The 18,404-nt window shown below is 39.7% G+C and overlaps 1 protein-coding gene and 1 pseudogene across 1 annotated transcript; one reads left to right on the top strand and one right to left on the bottom strand.

The window, feature by feature from the left end:
- Positions 1-1,042: 1,042 nt before the first annotated feature.
- On the top strand, positions 1,043-14,315 carry LOC131308718 (uncharacterized; annotated as a pseudogene).
- Positions 1,857-4,510, bottom strand: LOC131307067 (protein FAR1-RELATED SEQUENCE 5-like). Its single transcript, XM_058333483.1, has 4 exons — positions 4,324-4,510; positions 4,124-4,176; positions 1,983-4,026; positions 1,857-1,893 (listed from the first exon to the last, which is right to left on the bottom strand). Exons 1-4 carry the CDS (start codon positions 4,380-4,382, stop codon positions 1,857-1,859), a joined length of 2,193 nt encoding a protein of 730 aa, XP_058189466.1. The 5' UTR covers positions 4,383-4,510.
- Positions 14,316-18,404: the final 4,089 nt, after the last annotated feature.

Below are 18,404 nucleotides of genomic sequence, written 5' to 3'. Positions count from 1 at the left end.
TGGGCATGGTCACGTAGTGCCCCAAGAAATCTCTGCAGTACATAAATATGTTTGGACTATTAAAATGTGTGGTACAAAGAGTCCATAGGCATCATGTGGCCATACCTACGGGTATGGAATAATCTCTTGAGACGAGATTTTTTTATGTTTGGATGTATAATTTTGAGTGCGGTTGCAGAATTTTTGTACAGAGAAAGAGAAAAGAAAAAGGCGTGGGGTTGCGGGGCTGGGCATCTGCCCTTCTGTTTTTGTTTTGTTTTTTGTGTTTTTAATCTAAAATCTGCCTTGCTGAGCAATTTTTGACCGTTGAAAAATTGTTATTTAAAAAATTATTATTTTTAATTAAGTTGAATTAATTTGGGGAAAAATAAAATAAGTTAATTAATCAATTTTTATCCTAAAATAATTATTCATTCCCTTATTTTTCATCTTTGATTGGAGAGGAAGGAGTCTTATTATCCATCTAAAACTAATTTTTGAACCATTTTTTGACACTAAAATAACTATCCATTCCCTCATTTTTCATCCCACATTGGACTTGTTCTTATGGTATTTGTTCCCGTCTCGTTGCTAATCTAGTAGAGTCGAAGCAAAAAGAAAAAAGAATTAAAAGAGGTTTCAAGCCTGAGAAAAACATTGCTTCCGCATTATCGTTGGAACTATCACTAATTTTGGTCTCTCTTCAAAATAAGAATATAAAAGATTAATGTTATGGCAGTTACACAAAGAAAATAAAAAATAAAGACATGAAAGTGATGTATTTTTTAAATAATTATGTAATAAATATATAAAATATGTGTGAATATAGAAATATTTAATCTGTTTGATTTGAATTTTGAGAATAATACTTGATAGAGATAGATAGATAAATTAATATTATAACTGGTGGGGAAAATTATTGATTCTTTATATTCATTATTATTCAGAATCATAACCCGACCCACAAACATAGAACATACGGTCTGTCGGTATCGGATCGGGTTACCGGACGGGTCGAAACGGAGCGGAGGAAATCGAAGAAAATCTCTCCCTCTCTCTCATACCAGTTTAGAGTGAAATTGAAGCACCACCAACACACTCCTGAAGTCCCAAATATCGACATAGGTTCCTCAACAAGCCGTCGTCGACCCCCATTCTCATAAATGTACAACTTTTTCAATCTCTACGAAGTTCTTTCCAATTTTGTTTTAGAGCATGTACATCAATACTAGGTATAATACCTATTCAAAAAGGTACAATTTCTATTTTACCTACCCATTTTTTACTTCCACACTGCAGCAACTTCTTTATTACTTCCTCTCTATCCATTTAAATATTAGAAAATAATACAAATTGCAGTATATATATATATATATATATAGCTTCTTATAGGGGATCCCCTATATAGCTTATGTAAGGACTTTTAATCTAGGCCCTTAGATCTCATCCAAGGGCTGAGAAAAAAGAAGTCAATTCGCGGGTTAAATGAGGCCCAGATTGGTCACGGGTCCGGGTAAAAATCCTCACACGGGTCAGCTGAAAATTCAAAACCCATATTTCCCTTTTCATGCCTGTCAAAACAGAGAGAGAGAGAGAGAGAAAAAAAAAAAAAAAAGAACGAACAAAGACCAAGAACGGAGAACTCCAAATTTTCAGCTTCGATCGATCGACGAAGAAGAAAGCTTTCTGGTATCTCTCACTCGATCTTTCTCTTCTTCTGTCTCTCCTCCAATCTCTCTCTATCTCGTTGACGAAGAACAAGATCGAAGGACAAGATCAATCCGAACAAGGTCTCTCTCTCTTTCTCTCTCTCATACAAAAATAAGGGTTCAATTTCGTCGTACTCAGTCTGTCGTTCTCTCTCTCTTTTGCAGAAATTAAGGTTGAAGATGGACGAAGAAGAAGTCTGGAGATCTAAGAAAAAAACGACAACAATTAAAATTTCAAACAACAAAAGAATTAAATTTAGGACAACTAAAGAATTAAATTGACCATACACGTACATGTTCTGAAGTTTTGGACAGTTCCTTTTGTCATGCGACTGTTCGATTAACCCACAACCATTACAACGCCTACTCTTCTTGACCGCTTTCTCTTTTCCTCCCTTTAATCTTTTACCACAACCCTTTGCCCTAACTTTAAGTGGTTCTTTGAAACTTTGTTCATGAGGAATAGACACTTGGATAGAACTCGCTTTGCCATTTTCACTACTAAGATTCATGGAACATAGCTTCTTTTGAACCGAACACAAAGCTTCTTCCAAAATTTGAGTCCCATCTTCAGTTAATACGGCATCATCAATTACATTAGAAGCAAGTTGGAAGAGATTATTTCGCCTCTCTAACAAAGAAGTGTCGCATATTTCTTTGACGGACCCACCCAAGTCATCTACAACTCTCATAGCTTTCGCCAATTTAGTCCACCTCAGCAAAATGTACTCATTAGGCATATCTATAATCTGCATTCTACTGAAGAACGCCAACAAGTGCCGACATGGGATTCCGTCACTTTCAAACATCTTGCAACTACAACTTGAATATTTTGATGACTTCTCTACGAAAATTTGACGAACCCTTGAACCACTTACCTTCGCCCTCTCAACATTGTACAAATAACGGTGTTCGTCCTCATGTGTCATCGTAACAACATATGCCAAAATTTGATGTAGTTCATCTTGAAACTTGTAAAATATGGCCCGTGTATGTAACTCACTCATTGTCAACTCCATGGGTGCTACTGTTTTCAATGGAGGCTTCTCATTAAGATCTTTATGATCCAAATCCAACTCATTATGACGTAGCTTTGAAAGTGCTCTATCAAACCGTGTCACAAAATCCCACAATGAATTATTTTCAGACACATATCTCTTGAAAAATGCATGAGAAATCTCAGCTCTTTGACTACTAGTCATGTGGGCGGAAAACATGTGTTTCATATACGCAGGAATCCATCTCTCACGGATTTGGTACATCCCTTTCAACCATTCATTGCTAGATAAGTTAGCTTTATGTACAACATCCATCCATTTAGTTTCGAACTCTTCAGGGGTCTCGGAATTCCATATACATTTTTTGAACTCATCATAATGTTCTTTATAGGATAATGCACTTATTTTTTCAAAAAATTTACGCATAATGTGCCAAATGCAATACCTATGATGCGTATTCGGAAGAACATTAGCAAATGCTTTTGTCATTGCCGGATCTTGATCAGTTATGATCATTTTGGGCGGGCCTGCTAGCATTGCTTTCAAAAATTCCTCAAACAGCCACTCAAAAGAATCACTACTTTCATCACTTAAGAATCCACACCCAAAAAGAGTAGTCTGCCCGTGGTGATTAACCCCTAATATAGGTGCAAAGATCATGGCATATCGGTTTGTGTTGTATGTTGTATCAAACACCACAACGTCTCCAAAATATTGGTATGATTTTCTAGAGGTGGCATCCGCCCAAAAACAATGAGTCATCCTCCCCTCATCATCTTTCTCCATTGTATACACAAAACTTGCATTCTTTTGTTGTTCAATTTGAAAATGCTCATACAACATATTGGCGTCTTGTCCGGCTAACATTTTCCTCATGTCCCTTTTAAAATTATCAAGATCTTCTTGTAAAAAGCCAACATTTTGTAGACCTCCGGATTGTAACTCGAAAATACTCATTTGTTGGCAGGTTCGCACATTTGCAGCTGATAGTTGTTCTACTAAAGCCTTTTTTGTAGCTGACACTTTACGATGAGATCGAAATAAATGTACCCTCTTTGGAGACGCAAGAGGGTGGTTATGACCCTCGACAAATTGGGAGACAACAAATTTTCCACTTGACTGGTTTTTCAGAACAGACAATTTCGCCCCACAATTCTCTCTACTATCCCCCCGACGCTGTGTAACGGGTTCACTAGTTTTGTGGAGCCTCTTCACCCCTTCTTTGCAACAAACGTACTCCTTTCTAATGACTTCATAATCCCTATTCCTCTTGCTAGAACTCGCTCGCGTACCAAATCCACCTTCTTTACCATAATGGTTGTAAAATTTCCAAACATCATCTAAATTGTCAAACTCTTGGTTGATTTTTGGTATTAATTAGGTCATTCTTAACTTGAGGAGTGTGAAGTATTTGAGAAGAATTAGCAGATGATTCACACGGGATCGATGCTAACGGTGAGAATACGTTTATATCATCCAAACACTGCATTCTAGACCCCAAAAGAGAAAACAATTAAAAATCAAAAATTTCACATACAGTTAAAAAAAAAAGTCAGCATTAAAAAAAAATCAGTATTTTTTTTTTGCGAATCCTAATTTCTAACCGTAATTTGTGAGAGAGAGAAAGAGAAAGAGACCTTGGTTGTTGCTCGGTCAGTGGTGGAATATCGTCGGCTTCTTCTTGTACGTCATCCATGTACACTGGAATTTCCCCAATTTGTTACATAAATCAAAAAAATTTACACAAATCCAAAGCCTAACCCTAACATGAACGAGAGAGAGAGCCCCATCGTCACAAACCCTAACCCAATGTCAGACATTAGGGTTAAGGTTCTCAGAAAATCAAAACAAATGGACCCAAAATGTATTTACCGAAAAAGCCCTAATTTCAGATGTACAAGTCAGAGAGAGAACGAGACACAGAGAGGGAGAGGGAGAGAGAGATACCTCGTTCAATCTTCTTCTTCTTCTCAGTACGTTGGATGTTGGATTGGAGGAGAGACAGAAGAAGAGAAAGATCGAGTGAGAGATACCAGGAAGCTTTCTTCTTCGTCGATCGATCGAAGCTGAAAATTTGGAGTTCTCCGTTCTTGGTCTCTGTTCGTTCTTTTTTTTTTTTTTCTCTCTCTCTGTTTTGACAGGCGTGAAAAGGGAAATATGGGTTTTGAATTTTCAGCTGACCCGCGTGAGGATTTTTACCCGGACCCGTGACCAATCTAGGCCTCATTTAACCCGCGAATTGGCTTCTTTTTTCTCAGCCCTTGGATGAGATCTAAGGGCCTAGATTAAAAGTCCTTACATAAGCTATATAGGGGATCCCCTATAAGAAGCTAACTGTATATATATATATATATATATATATATATGTGTGTGTGTGTGTGTGTGTGTATATATTTTACGGTTGTAGCAGATATATAGATCGAGTTCGCCGGAACTGAGAGATCGTGGTCGCTGAACCCAAGCCTTTCTCCGTTGAAGACCTCCGTCGAGATTGATTCCGACGAACAATATAGAGAAAAATTGAACCACTGTTTGCATAGATTGAGGTCGCCGGACCCAAGCTTTCTTCTTTTGAAGACTTTCGTCAAAGATCGATTCCGGCGAACAGTAGAGAGAGAAATCTAACCACTATTTCGTGAATCGTTCTTTCGTCGCAAATCGTTCGAAAACCATGTTTCGAAATCAAAATCGATCTTTGCAGGCGTATTTCTCTGAAACAACTGGGTGTTGTAGTTGTGTGTTTGTGCACCACTCAGTCGCTGAGGAAGTCGTAGGCCTCTGTGATTTGCTTGAACCAGGCGTGAAGGGTTTCGACGAGTTCTGTCGACGACGGACAAGCTGAAGGGTTTCGACTTTCGACGATGATGGGTTTCACCGGATAAAAAAAGAGAGGAGAAAGGAGGGAGGTGAGAGAGAGAGAGAGAAACAATAAAAAAAAAAAGAAAGGGGTGTGAACAGTGCGTAGGTAAAAGTGGCGAAGCACTGTTCAAAAACGTATTTTGCCTCCCCTTTTACCTCAGCTGCTGCAGGCTAATTTTTTGTGTTTTCTAATCCAAAATAGCTAAAAATGCATTTTACATCAACTGATGTACATGCTCATACCCGTTGCGACTTACATGCTCCTGCATCTCTTGGGCTCCTCGAATATATGTATTCATGGCTCTATTTATAGCTATTTGTGAATAAGAATGGGCCCACGAATTCCCCGGTGTTCGGCATTCTAGGAGGAGTATTGAAATTCAAAGGACTGCAAATGCAGATTTGAGTTTTCAAGGGCACAGTTGTATATGCTTCATTACATAGTTTTGTTTAGAATGGCAAAAGATGAAATTACATTGATCTTTGAACTGAGGAATTACAACCATAGGCAGACATCCCGACTAGGTTGGCACAAAAACCTTTAGAAAAACGAATGCCAATCTGTAGGGTTGTAAGATTGAGTAACCTCTCCTGAGCCTTTGGTTCCACGATTGGGAGGTCCTAGCCTTCCGATCCTTTATACAGGGGGTTATGACTTGCTCTCCAAGTTTGTATGTGTGCCAAGCACGCTTCGGCTAACGTCACTCCTGACGTAGCAGATAAGGCGGTTAACAACCACGTACATGAGCTGTCATGTCACCCAAATGCATTCGTGACTTTCCCACTTTAGAACTGTTTCGGATAATGTCATAACCGTCACTCTGGATAAGGCAGTTACGGGCATGTGGGCAAGCTGGCAAGTAGGGCCTTCCTGAGCCTACGTGCCCAAGCCACGGTACCAAGCTGTGTTAGGCTGAACCTAGAAGTCCAGCCAATGACCATCTCTCTGACAATTCAAGATAAGACCGAGGGGCCCATCCCAGCCTTTTGCCGAGCGTAATATCCATGACTGAACCATCACACCTGGCCCACTACGAGGCTGAATGATCATGACCAAACCTCGTGGCTCATTTGGCCAACAAGCTGGTTATTCCGGTCAACTACACAATCCAAGACCTAAAAAGAGGCTGGCGAGAAAATGCTTCATTACATGTACCCGAGTTCAATTTTAATTCCTTTTTTCCTTTTTGTATCATATGGGATATTGCTTTTGGGTTTTGGTTGTAAGCTTATCTCCATTAGTTTGAGCCATTTTTTTTCAGTAGTATTTTGTTAAGATTTGGCAAAGTCGGTCTGATGATGCCAGAGCGAGTTTTGACCTTGATTGGTGACAAATGTTGATTGGTTCCCTTGTGGGTCACAGGGTATGGATGGAATGAAAGTAATCGCAATATGTCAATCAGGCGGTGAATTTGTGTCTGATGACAATGGCTCACTGTCATATCGAGGTGGGGATGCTCATGCTATGGAAATTGATGAACGGATGAAGTATGAAGACATCAAGATGGAGGTGGCAGAGATGTTCAACAGTGATCATGGTGCAATGACCATCAAATATTTCCTGCCGGGTAACAAAAAGACACTCATCACGATCTCCAATGACAAGGACTTCAACCGCATGATCAAATTCCATGGTAACTCCGACACCACGGATATTTATGTCTTGACCGAAGAAGTTGTTGCCCCCAACGTATCAGACACACCTGCCAATAGGTAGTCCTCTAAGCGTTCTTGCACAAGGTTTGGATATTACTTATTGGGTATTGTTTTAAGACATAAGATTTGGACATTTGATCTTGCAGGTCGAGGTGCACAACTTTGTCAGAGGCAGGGGTTCTATTTGATTCCCCTCTTAATGTTGAGGATGACATTATGTATGATACAACCCAGCCCGGTGAACTGATTGATGCATCTTTTGTCATGTTAAACGATGATGCCACCTGTTTTGATGACCATATTGATATAGCCACTGAAGTGCCTGCACTCCCTCTTTTTGGTTCGACTGATGAGAAGCTTATTATAGCTGCACAACAATGGCAGAACAATATTACAGGAGTTGGCCAAAGATTCAATAGCGTACATGAATTCCGTGAGGCCCTACGCAAGTATGCTATTGCACATCAGTTTGCTTTTAGATACAAGAAGAATGACAGCCATCGTGTCACTGTGAAATGCAAAGCAGAAGGTTGTCAATGGAGAATTCATGCATCAAGGTTGTCAACTACCCAGTTAATCTGTATAAAGAAAATGAACAACATACATACCTGTGAAGGGGCTGCTGTGACAACTGGGTATCAGGCTACAAGAAGTTTGGTTGCAAGTATTATCAAGGAGAAACTGAAAGTTTACTCGAACTACAAGCCGAAGGACATTGTCAATGACATTAAACAAGAATATGGAATTCAATTAAACTATTTTCAGGCATGGCGGGGGAAAGAGATTGCTAAGGAGCAGCTTCAGGGTTCATATAAGCAGGCATATGGTCAGTTACCCTTTTTCTGCGAGAACATAATGGAGACAAATCCTGGTAGTTTAGCTACTTGCACCACTAAGGATGACTCAAGCTTTCATCGCCTCTTTGTATGGCTTCCAACAGGGTTGTCGGCCTCTACTTTTCCTTGATAGCGTCCCCTTAAAGTCTAAATACCAAGGCACATTGTTGGCGGCAACAGCTCCTGATGGGGATGGCGGTGTTTTTCCTGTTGCTTTTGCTGTAGTATACACGGAAACTGATGATAACTGGCGTTGGTTTTTACTACAATTGAAATCTGCATTATCACTGGCTCAGAGCATAACGTTTGTTGCAGATAGAGAAAAGGGGCTAAAGAAGTCTATTGGCGACATATTTAGTGATTTGGATGTGCACCATGGGTATTGCATGCGATATCTATCAGAACAACTTATTAGAGACTTGAAGGGACAATTTTCTCATGAAGTGAAGCGTCTTATGGTTGAGGATTTCTATGCCACTGCTTATGCACCTAGGCTTGAAGGCTTCCAGAAGTGTGCAGAAAGCATTAAAAATATTTCATTAGAAGCTTATAACTGGATAATGGAAAGTGAGCCCGAACACTGGGCAAATGCATGCTTTCAGGGTGCAAGATATTACCATATGAACTCAAACTTTGGAGAGTTGTTCTACGCTTGGGCATCGGATGTGCACGAGTTACCAATAACCCAGATGGTTGATGCGATACGGGGTAAGATTACGGAATTGATATATACAGGACGTGCAGAATCAGACCAATGGGTTACTAGGCTAACCCCTTCCATGGAGAAAAAACTAGATAAGGAAAGCCTGAAAGTTCATCCCCATCAAGTATTGATATCAGCTGGTAACAACAGGTTTGAGGTCCGTGGCGAGACCATTGAAGAAGTTGATATTGATCTTTGGGATTGCAGTTTCAAAGGGTGGCAACTTACTGGTTTGCCTTGTTGACATGCCATTTCAATCATCAGTTGCCATGGTTGGGACTCATATGATTATTGTTCACGATATTTCATGACTGAGAGCTACAGAATAACATATTCAGAGTCCATAAATCCTGTCCCCAATGTAGATAGGCCCAATCAGAAGGACTGCCCTCAGAATGGGGTGACGGTTACCCCTCCTCCCACTCGTCGTCCACCAGGCCGGCCCGCCACTAAGAGCTTCGGATCGCAAGAGGTGGTCAAACGTCAACTTCAATGCAGTAGATGCAAGGATCCTGGGCACAACAAATCTACGTGCAAAGAGTTCTTGTCATAGTGCTGAACTTTGTAGGTATAGAGCTATTTTTCACCCAGTTAGACGAGCTTTCTTTATGTAGCTATTTTCAGATCAGTGGCACAGTGAATTCTGCTCTGTTTGAAACTTGTGGAAAGGAAAAGAAAGGAAGGGAAAATATTTATGAAAGAAAGTAGATAGAAAGTTCGAGAGAAAGGAAAGTTGAATTCATTTTGTTATTTTCCCTCCTCTGTCTACAGGAGTCCAAACAAGAGAGGAGGAAAATTTTAATTTTCTCTTCTCTTCCTCAAGTTCCAAACAAAGCATTGGTTTGTGATGCTACTGTGTTCGTGCTCCTACAGTCTTCACAGTCTTCTTTGGTGTTTTGTTAGTATTGCATTGGTATATATTCAAGCAGTCCTCTCTTGGCAGAAATTCAAGAGGAAAAGGCTCTTATGAGTAGATAAGTAACCATTGAATATCTTTGAGTAGGTGTTGGCAAAACCAGTCTGATTATACTTTCTCAGTGATTCCTTTTGTACTGTTTACCAATTCATCTTCATTTGGATCGCTGTTAATCACTGATTGCTAGTCCTTTTTGTCGCTTCAACTTGGCTTTAGCCTTTACACCAAGTAGATAATCTGTTGGCTTAAAATTTCCTAATTTACTACATTTGGCTCTCCTCTTGGCAGGTTTACTCGGAGAAACTAAAGAAAGTGGCTGAAGTGATGGTGGAAGTTACGGTTCTACAGATGTCATATGATAGTGGCGATGGCCAGCAGAAGACCAGGACAGCAGTTTTGGCTGCTGGCAAGAAGATGGGCGTTACTTTCAAGAAAATGACTTGAAGCAGATATGATTGAAGCCTCAATTTTTTGAGGGGGCGAAATCTGGAATACAAACAACTAGAAATCAAATTCAGGTCAGGAATGTAGAACCTGGAAAATGGAGTGGTCCTTGAATGGGTCATCACAGTGGTCCTTGAATGGCCCGCTCTTTACCCATCTATTTCAATGATATTTTGGGGTGCAGGATCAGTTAACACCTTGTTTGGATCAGCTATTTTATTAGCTTTGACTTACAGTTGGGGAAATGTTTAAAGGGCAAAATCCGAGTTTTAAGTGCACAACTTGGCCCTTAAGATAAAATACTGCTCTTCAGAAGGTTTCAAACAATTCATTGTCATACTATATGTTTATTGCAGCGTTGTTTTTCCCACAAAGTCGGTCAACGTAAAATAGAATGCCTCTGATCCAGATGACACCGTGAAATTCACACACATCAAACAGACTTTACAAATACGTTTTTCGGTTTTCCAATTTAAAAGCTTTTTCCAAGATACTTTTGTAATACGTTTCTTTGACAAGACATGTACTTTTGTACTATGTTTCTTTGAGCTCGTGCAATGAGAAGTACGCTCATGATTGGATAGTACAGAATGGCATCAACAAACCAATCTGGTAGTACTGGAATTTTCCCATGTACTCGTGTAGTACTACTTCTAGAGAATGTACTGCAATATTGCAATGCAAATATTTAACAAGTCTTCCCTTTTATAAACTCACCATGTCACTGATATGCACAAACAACACATAGGCAATACTTCCCGGAGTGTAATTTTGTTCACCTAGGTCAAAGTTCTTTCTTTTTATTGGTTGAAATGGTGTAGGTCCCACCCGAACAATATATTTTTTGATAAGCATGACATTATTTTGTAGTGGGATCCACATACTTTGTGATGGGATCCACACCATTTCAACCAATAGAAAAGAGGATAATGTTCACGCTTCTAAGTGGAGGGTGAACAAAACTCAACTCTACTTCCCGTGATGGTTTCTAGCAATGGTTTGGTGGTAGATCCTTGAGGACGTGGATGCTTCGGGTAAATGTAAGATTGAAGAGGATAGACGGGGACGAGACAGAGCAAGAGATGAGCCTTTAATCCACAGATTGATGCTCTTTCCCTGCACTGCCTCTTCCCTGGCTCTCCTCTCTCTATCTCTCTATGTATATATGTAGACATGCGCAAACACAAGCAGGTACGTACGTATCTTTCTCTCTGATATTTGAAGATTGATCCATGGAAAAGTTGTGGTCAGTTCTTTATCTTGAATATTGGTAGTCATGTCGGTAGAATAGTGTTTTTGACCTTGAAAATCATGGGTCACCAATTCAATTTAGTCATAACTAGAGTCTCATAAAGGTACTAGTCTTGCTTAGGGATACCTAGGGCTCCGTTTATTCATCAAGAATGTTGTTCAGAAAATGTATCAGCAAGAGAGATGAAATGAAGGAAAAGAAAATTTATTTTTCAACGCATGGTTTGCTGTTGCTGACAGAGAAACTTGCTGGAAAATTAAATTTGGTTCTTTTGTGCAATCTAAAAAAGAAGTGTTCTCCAGTGAATTTTTGTTTGTTGTTAAAGTTGTGAGTCCCCCAAATTGTTGTCAATTTATAAATTTAAAAAAAAAATTAATTTTCATATCATTTCCCATCTTTTCAATACAACTGAACAATGCCCAAATGTGAACAGTAATCTCACATGAGTGGATCCCTCGATTCCTCTGCTAACTTTAAAAAACCGTTGCTCCCCTCTTTTCGTGCAAGATAGTTTTGTGCACCCCCGTGGACGATAATTATTTGGCATTCTTGGAGAAAAATATAGGGTTGCGTACATGGTATTCCTAGCCATTTATGTAGCGACAACTTATTTGATAGGGATTATCATTCACTTTTGTCGGGTGTTCGGAAGACAAAGGGTGATCTATATTTGTGTGGTGACGGTATTTTATTTGCAAAGAGTACCCCATAATGATGCCACATGGTATTTCAAAAGCATCCCATAATTGACCGGACACGCTTTTCTCATAAAGTAGGATAAGGAGCAAAAGTCTGCCGTCATGGAGAAAAAGTTCGCGATTAGATGGCTTTATTGACAAAAATGCTTTTCGTATATAATGAGCCAAGGAGCAATTGTTGGTGGTCATTATGCAAAATATTGCGGCCAGCTACAAAAATTCGTGGCCAGTGGATCAGATGTCGTGATTGGCAAACACGCTTTTCTCGTAAACTTAAAGTCTACCCGTTCGTCCTCCCATGGCAGTGCCAATGAGAGACTCCAAAAACGACTTCTTCGCTTTCTCTCTTTCAAAACCTCCTCCACAAAAGCCCCTCTCTCTCTCTCCTCAACACCATCAAAACCTCGACTTCTACCCCGTCACTGTGATCTCCCGCAGTTCGATCCTCTTCGGTTTCTCAAAAGCTTCATAGACACCTATATTGGTACTCTCTCTCTCTCTCTCTCTCTCTCTCTCTACAATCTTTGTCTACTTGGTTTGTGAGTGCTACTTGACTTGATAACTTCCATAAAGACTGAGCTTTGTTTGTTTAGTGAGAAAATATATCGAAAAATTGGGGATAAAATAAGAAAATGCTTAGTTTGAGCATATTAGGGTGGTTTGGACATGACTATGGTAGATTGGTCGATTATGGATACGGAAAATGGTAACACTAGAGGAGGAGAGGTGTAGAAATTGACTCTAGAGGCGTTAATTCGAAAAGAATACAATGCGGTAGTTAGGGAGAGCGATTTGGCTACGGTAGTAGGTAACACTAAGAGGAGGGGAGGGGTAAAATTTAACTTTAGAGGCTTTAGTTTGAAAGGAACACGATGTGGTAGTTTGGAAGAGCGATTTGATTATCTTATTAGAGGGTAACACTACCCTCTAACTAAGGAATTATCAAAAAAAAAAAAAAAACACTACCCTCTAATGGGGAGGGGAGGGCTAGAAATTGACTTTTGAGGCATTAGGTCAAAAGGATCTAGATTCATGATTGGATAGTGCAGAATGACATCAACAAACCAATATGGTAGTACTAGTTGTAGAGAATGTGCTGCAGTATTTCAAAATGACCCTGTCACCAATTATATGCAAATGTAAGATTGAGGAGGTTAGATGGGGACGAGGCAGAACATGAGATGGGCCTTTAATCTACTACACCATTGATGCTCTTCCCCTGCACTTCTCTCTCTCTCTCTCTCTCTCTCTCTCTCTTTCTCTCTCTCTCTCTCTCTCTCTCTCTCTCTCTCTCTCTCTCCATGTGAATATATACACACACATGCACAAACACAAGAAGGCATATAATGTGTTTTCCTCTCTGTTATTTGATCCATGCAAAAGTTGTGATCAGTTCAGTTCTGATCCTGAATAAATGGTAGTCATGTCAGTAGATGTTTTGGACTCTGAAAATCACTGGTCACAAATTTAATTAGTCCTAACTAGAGTCTCATAAAGGTACCAGTTCTTGCTAGGGATATTAATGTTCCGTTCGTTGTTACGGGGAAAATGTATCATTGGGAGAAATGAAGTGAAGGAAAAGAAAATTCTTATTCTGTGTGTATTTTTTTGACAAAAAGTCTTACAAGAACATTAAATTCTTTCTTTTTGCAATCTATATTGCAAGAAAGTGTTTTCAAGTGAAAAAATTGAAGTTATTAAAAGTTGATTTTTCCATTGTTTTCCATCCTTTTGTACAACTGAACAAGGCCTAAATATGCACAGTAATCTGGCATGTGTGGATCCCTCGATACTTCTATACTACCTTTTGTAAAACGTTGCCAATCAACTCATCCCCTCTTCCCTGCATTTAGAGCTTGGCTGTGCCTCAAGTGAAGAAGTACTTATCCAATAAATCCGGCTTATACCGTGCCTTATCAACGAATGGGGAAGGCATGTTTACTTTCATCTCCAATTTTTTGCGCAAGACGGTTTTATGCACGGTGCATAAAACCCCTGTGGACACTCAGTCACGTGGTAGAGCGGACCTATAGCTACCAGATAACTTTTGCTGGTAATGGGCTGTTGCAAGTGAAAAGGTCAAAAGCCTCCCTCAAATATAGGAAGATACATGGCTTTCATTTACACTTGGTGCTTGATTAATGTTGATTCCTGTTTACCTGGCCAAATTTTCTATGTTCTATAAATAAGAGCTCTTCTACAAAGAGTTGTATATCTCCTTGCCAAACTTTGTCTGCTTTGGAGAAATGAATTTCTTTTGATCCACTTGCCACTCCTTTGTGCCAATTGTGCGCAATATTTTCATCAGGGTTTGTACTCTATTCACAGAGAGAGAGGGAGAGGGAGAGAGATAGAGAGAGAGTCCATCTAAACACTTATCTCAAAGGATCCGATTTCGTTCCTTAGCTCCTTGCCAAACACTTCCCGCGATGGTTAAGGACTATAATTGGCAATGGTAATAGATCCTTGGTGATGCCAAACGTTTCAATTTGTATTGGATTTGGATTTCGGCTAAATGTCAGATTGGAGAGGATAGCCGTGGATGAGATAGAGCATGAGATGAGCCTTTAATCTGCACCATTGATGCTCTTCCCATGCTCTGCCTCTTCCATGGCCCTCCTCTCTCTCTCTCTCTCTCTCATGCACAAAGACACAAAGGTATAATGTGTCTCCCTCTCTGATATTAATCCATATGATAGATATGATTAGTTTTTTAGCTTGAATAAAAGGTAGTTATGTCAGTATATCAATGTTTTTTACTCAGAAAATCATCGGTCACCAATTAAAACTAACCAGAGTCTCCTAAAAGTACCACCCCTTGCGAGGGACACTAAATGTGCACCCCAATCTCACATGCGGTGGATCCCACGACCCCTCTCTGACTTTTTAAAACATTGCCAATCATGCCCTCTTCCCGTGTCAAGGACGGGGACCCATGTTTACTTTTATCTCCCATTTTCCAGGCAAGACAATCTTATGCCCCCCTTTGGAGCAGACCCAAGCTACCAGATAACTTCTGCTAGTCAAGGGAGTCCTATGTCTATTGAAGTTAAGCTGCCATCAACCTTTTGATTTTCCTTTCTATAACATAGTAATTTTGTTGCCTTGGAGATAGTTGAATGAATTATATAGGTACAAGTGTATTTGACCCAAAAGCCCGTGTATTTGACCCAAAAGCCCAGATCATGAATTGGAGTTCAACTCGGCACAAATGGAAGATTGATCATCCATAGAGAAAGATCAACATAAGCTTTTGAGTTGCAGCAGATGCAGGATTTTCGCAGTTCACATTGCTCACCAACTTCCTAAACGTTTCGAAATTGTACGAGGAATTTTGCCCTTGAAGCAACAGGTTTATGTCTCGTTGGAAGCTTGGAAGTATTAATCTATGGGAGATTGATTGTTAATTTGCTTTATCAATGCTTAAGGAGAAGAAATGATCACCAATTTCTGGGAATGGATTGTTAATTTGTTATGGTCTCAAACATGTAGTGAAGATGAAACTGAGCCATATGCAATTTTGTTGTCAATGACATTCTGTTGAAGAGTTCTACTTTTTCTGTCTCCAAGTGAAATTTGTTTGAATCGCCGCCGATAATCTGGTCACTCCAATAAGAGAACTAATCGCGGTGGATGGATCCCACCTGACTCACCTCGGTTGGATCCATTATTCTCCCTTTTACATAGCCTTGTTGATTGAGTCTCCTTTATCGTGAAGGGTTCGGCCAGCAGAAGACCAGGACACCAGTTTTGGCTGCTGGTTAGAAGATGGGTTATCACTTTCAAGAAAATGACATGAAGCAGCTATGATTTAAGCCTCGATTTTTTTTTTTTGATGGGGCAAAATCTGGAATACAAACAGAAGCAATTCAAATTTAGGTAACGAATGCAGAACCTGGAAAGTGGAGGATGTATTGTGTTAGTGTTTGCTAGTGACAATGGATCATCACAGACAGTCGTCCTTGAATATCCTGCTCTATACCCAACTGAAGCCCAATCCTTTATCTTTTTTCTTTTTTCTTTTTTAAATTTTGTTGTGAAGGGACAGAGGTAACGCCTTGTTTGGATTATCCTTTTAATTGGTTTTTATTTCATTCACTTTTGACTTCTTACTAGCTTTTACAATTGGGTGACAGTCAAGAAGGCGAAAACCGAATAATACTCAGGTGACTACGTAGTCGTTATAGAAAGAAATATTACCCTTCAAAAGAGAAAAAAGAAATTATACTAAATCCGACTAAAAAGTAGAAAAGTTAACAATACCTTTCAATAGATGTTTTGTGCACGGTTGTTTTTTGGACAAAGTTAGCCAACCTGGAATGGAACGCATCTCTTCCACATGACACATATGAAATTCACGCACATCGAATGGTTATTGACATATGCGTCCCTAGACATTTATCCGGTGGCCGGTAAAGAAGTTTTTTCCATTTTAAAAGCTTTTGGTAGGATCCTATTTTTTAGTAGTGTATCTTTGAGCTCACTCAATGAGAAGTACTCTCATGATTGGATAGTACAGAATGGCATCAACACGCCAATTCGGTAGTACTACTTGTAGAGGATGTACTGCAGTACTACAACTCATTTACTAAGTCTTGCCTTTTACAACTCTATAAATTACTCACCCTGTCACTGATGATATGCACAAACAACATACAATATGCAACTTCCTCCCAAGACTTCCGCTGGTGGTTTCCGGCAATAATAGGCAATGCTGGTAGATCCTTGGGCCGGGCGGTGTTTGGTTTCGAGCTGTGTCGGATTTGGATTTGTCGGTAAATTTAAGATTGAGGAGGATAGACGGGGACGAGACAGAGCATGAGATGAGCTTTTAATCCACACCATTGATGCTCTTCCCCTGCACTGCCTCTTCCCTGGCTCTCTCTCTCTCTCTCTCTCTCTCTCTCTCTCTCTCTCTCTCTCTCTCTCTCTCTCTCTCTCTCTCTCTCTCTCACACGCATGCACGCACAAACACGCGAAAGACTAAAGATAGATATTTTGCATCCGTCTCTGATATGTAATCCATGTAAAAGATAGATTAGTTCTTAATCTTGAATAAAAGGTACACACGTTTGTAGATCAGTGTTCTTTACTCTGAAAATCATTGATCAGGAACAAAATTTAGTCCTGAGGGTCTCGTAAGGTAGTTTTGCTAGCTATAGGGACACCAAATGTGCACATCTCACATGCGGTGGTTCCTTCGATCCCTCTACTACTTTTTAAAACGTTGCCAATCATCCCCTCTTCCTGCTAGCTATAGGGACACCAAATGTGCACTGTAATTGCACATGCGGTGGATCCTTCGATCCCTCTACTACTTTTTAAAACGTTGCCAATCATCCCCTCTTCCCGCGTTAAGAGCTGGGTTGTGTCCCCTAGTGAAAGACGAATAAGAATTTATCCAATATGCCCGGCTTAATTTTACGTCCCATTTTTTCTGCGCAAGACGGTTTTTATGCCCCCCTGTGGACAAAATCACACGCTATGGGCAGACCTATAGCTACCGGATAACTTCTGCTAGTCAAGGGGAATCCTATGTGTATTGAAGTTAAGTTGCCCTCAACCTTTTGATTTTCCTTTTCAAAACAGTTTGTGCCCTCTTATTTGTTGCCTTGGAGATTGTTGAATGCCATATATAGGTACTGGAAGAAGTGCATTTAACCCGAAAGCCCGTATCATGAATTGGAGGTCAAGATCATCCACAGGCAGAGAAAGACCCAAGCGTTGCAGTTGCAGCAGATACAAGATGCTCGCGGTTCACATAAGAAACACATTGCTGAACAACTTCCTAAGCGTTTGGAAATCACGTCCGGAATTTTCCCTTCAAGCAACAGGTTTACGTCTCGTTGGAAGCTCGGAACTATTTATCTATGGGAGATTGGCAGATAATTAGCCGATCGACTGCCGATGATTACTGAGAAAAAATGATCATCAATCAATGGGAATGGATTGTTGTTGTCTCAAACATGTACTGATGATAAAACTGAGCCAATGTGCTCCTTTGTTGTCAATGGTGGTCTGTAAAAGAGTTCTGTACTTTTGTCTGTCTCCAAAAGGAATTTGTGTGTATTGCTTCCAATAATCTCGTCACTACAACAAGACTACTAATCCCCTATTGGAAATTTATATTGTTTTGGTATGTTTTCACTTTAGTCTTGCTGTTATCTTCTATTTTGTTAAGTTAATGAGAGCAAATTAATTAAAGAAAAGATTTTGACAAAATTTAGCATGAGAGAGGAGAGGTTAAAGGGCACTTTTATATTATAGTATTATATATATATATATATATATATATATATATATTCCTCATTTGTTTAAAATTCGAGATATTCTCTCATTTTCTTATACGCATTC

Source organism: Rhododendron vialii, chromosome 11a (assembly GCF_030253575.1).
Source record: "Rhododendron vialii isolate Sample 1 chromosome 11a, ASM3025357v1".
Classification (NCBI taxonomy): Eukaryota; Viridiplantae; Streptophyta; class Magnoliopsida; order Ericales; family Ericaceae; genus Rhododendron; species Rhododendron vialii.
The sequence above is the reverse complement of the archived record's forward strand: the minus strand, read 5'-3'. Positions and strand labels throughout refer to the sequence as shown.

Excerpts from the sequence above, each read along its gene's own strand:
- LOC131307067 (XM_058333483.1), bottom strand. The coding sequence starts at position 4,382 with ATGGATGACGTACAAGAAGAAGCCGACGATATTCCACCACTGACCGAG. Across the intron at positions 4,027-4,123 it reads ACCGTTAGCATCGATCCCGT|ATGATGTTTGGAAATTTTAC; the intron begins GTGAATCATCTG and ends TTGACAATTTAG. Across the intron at positions 1,894-1,982 it reads TGTCCAAAACTTCAGAACAT|ATCTCCAGACTTCTTCTTCG; the intron begins GTACGTGTATGG and ends TTTTTTTCTTAG.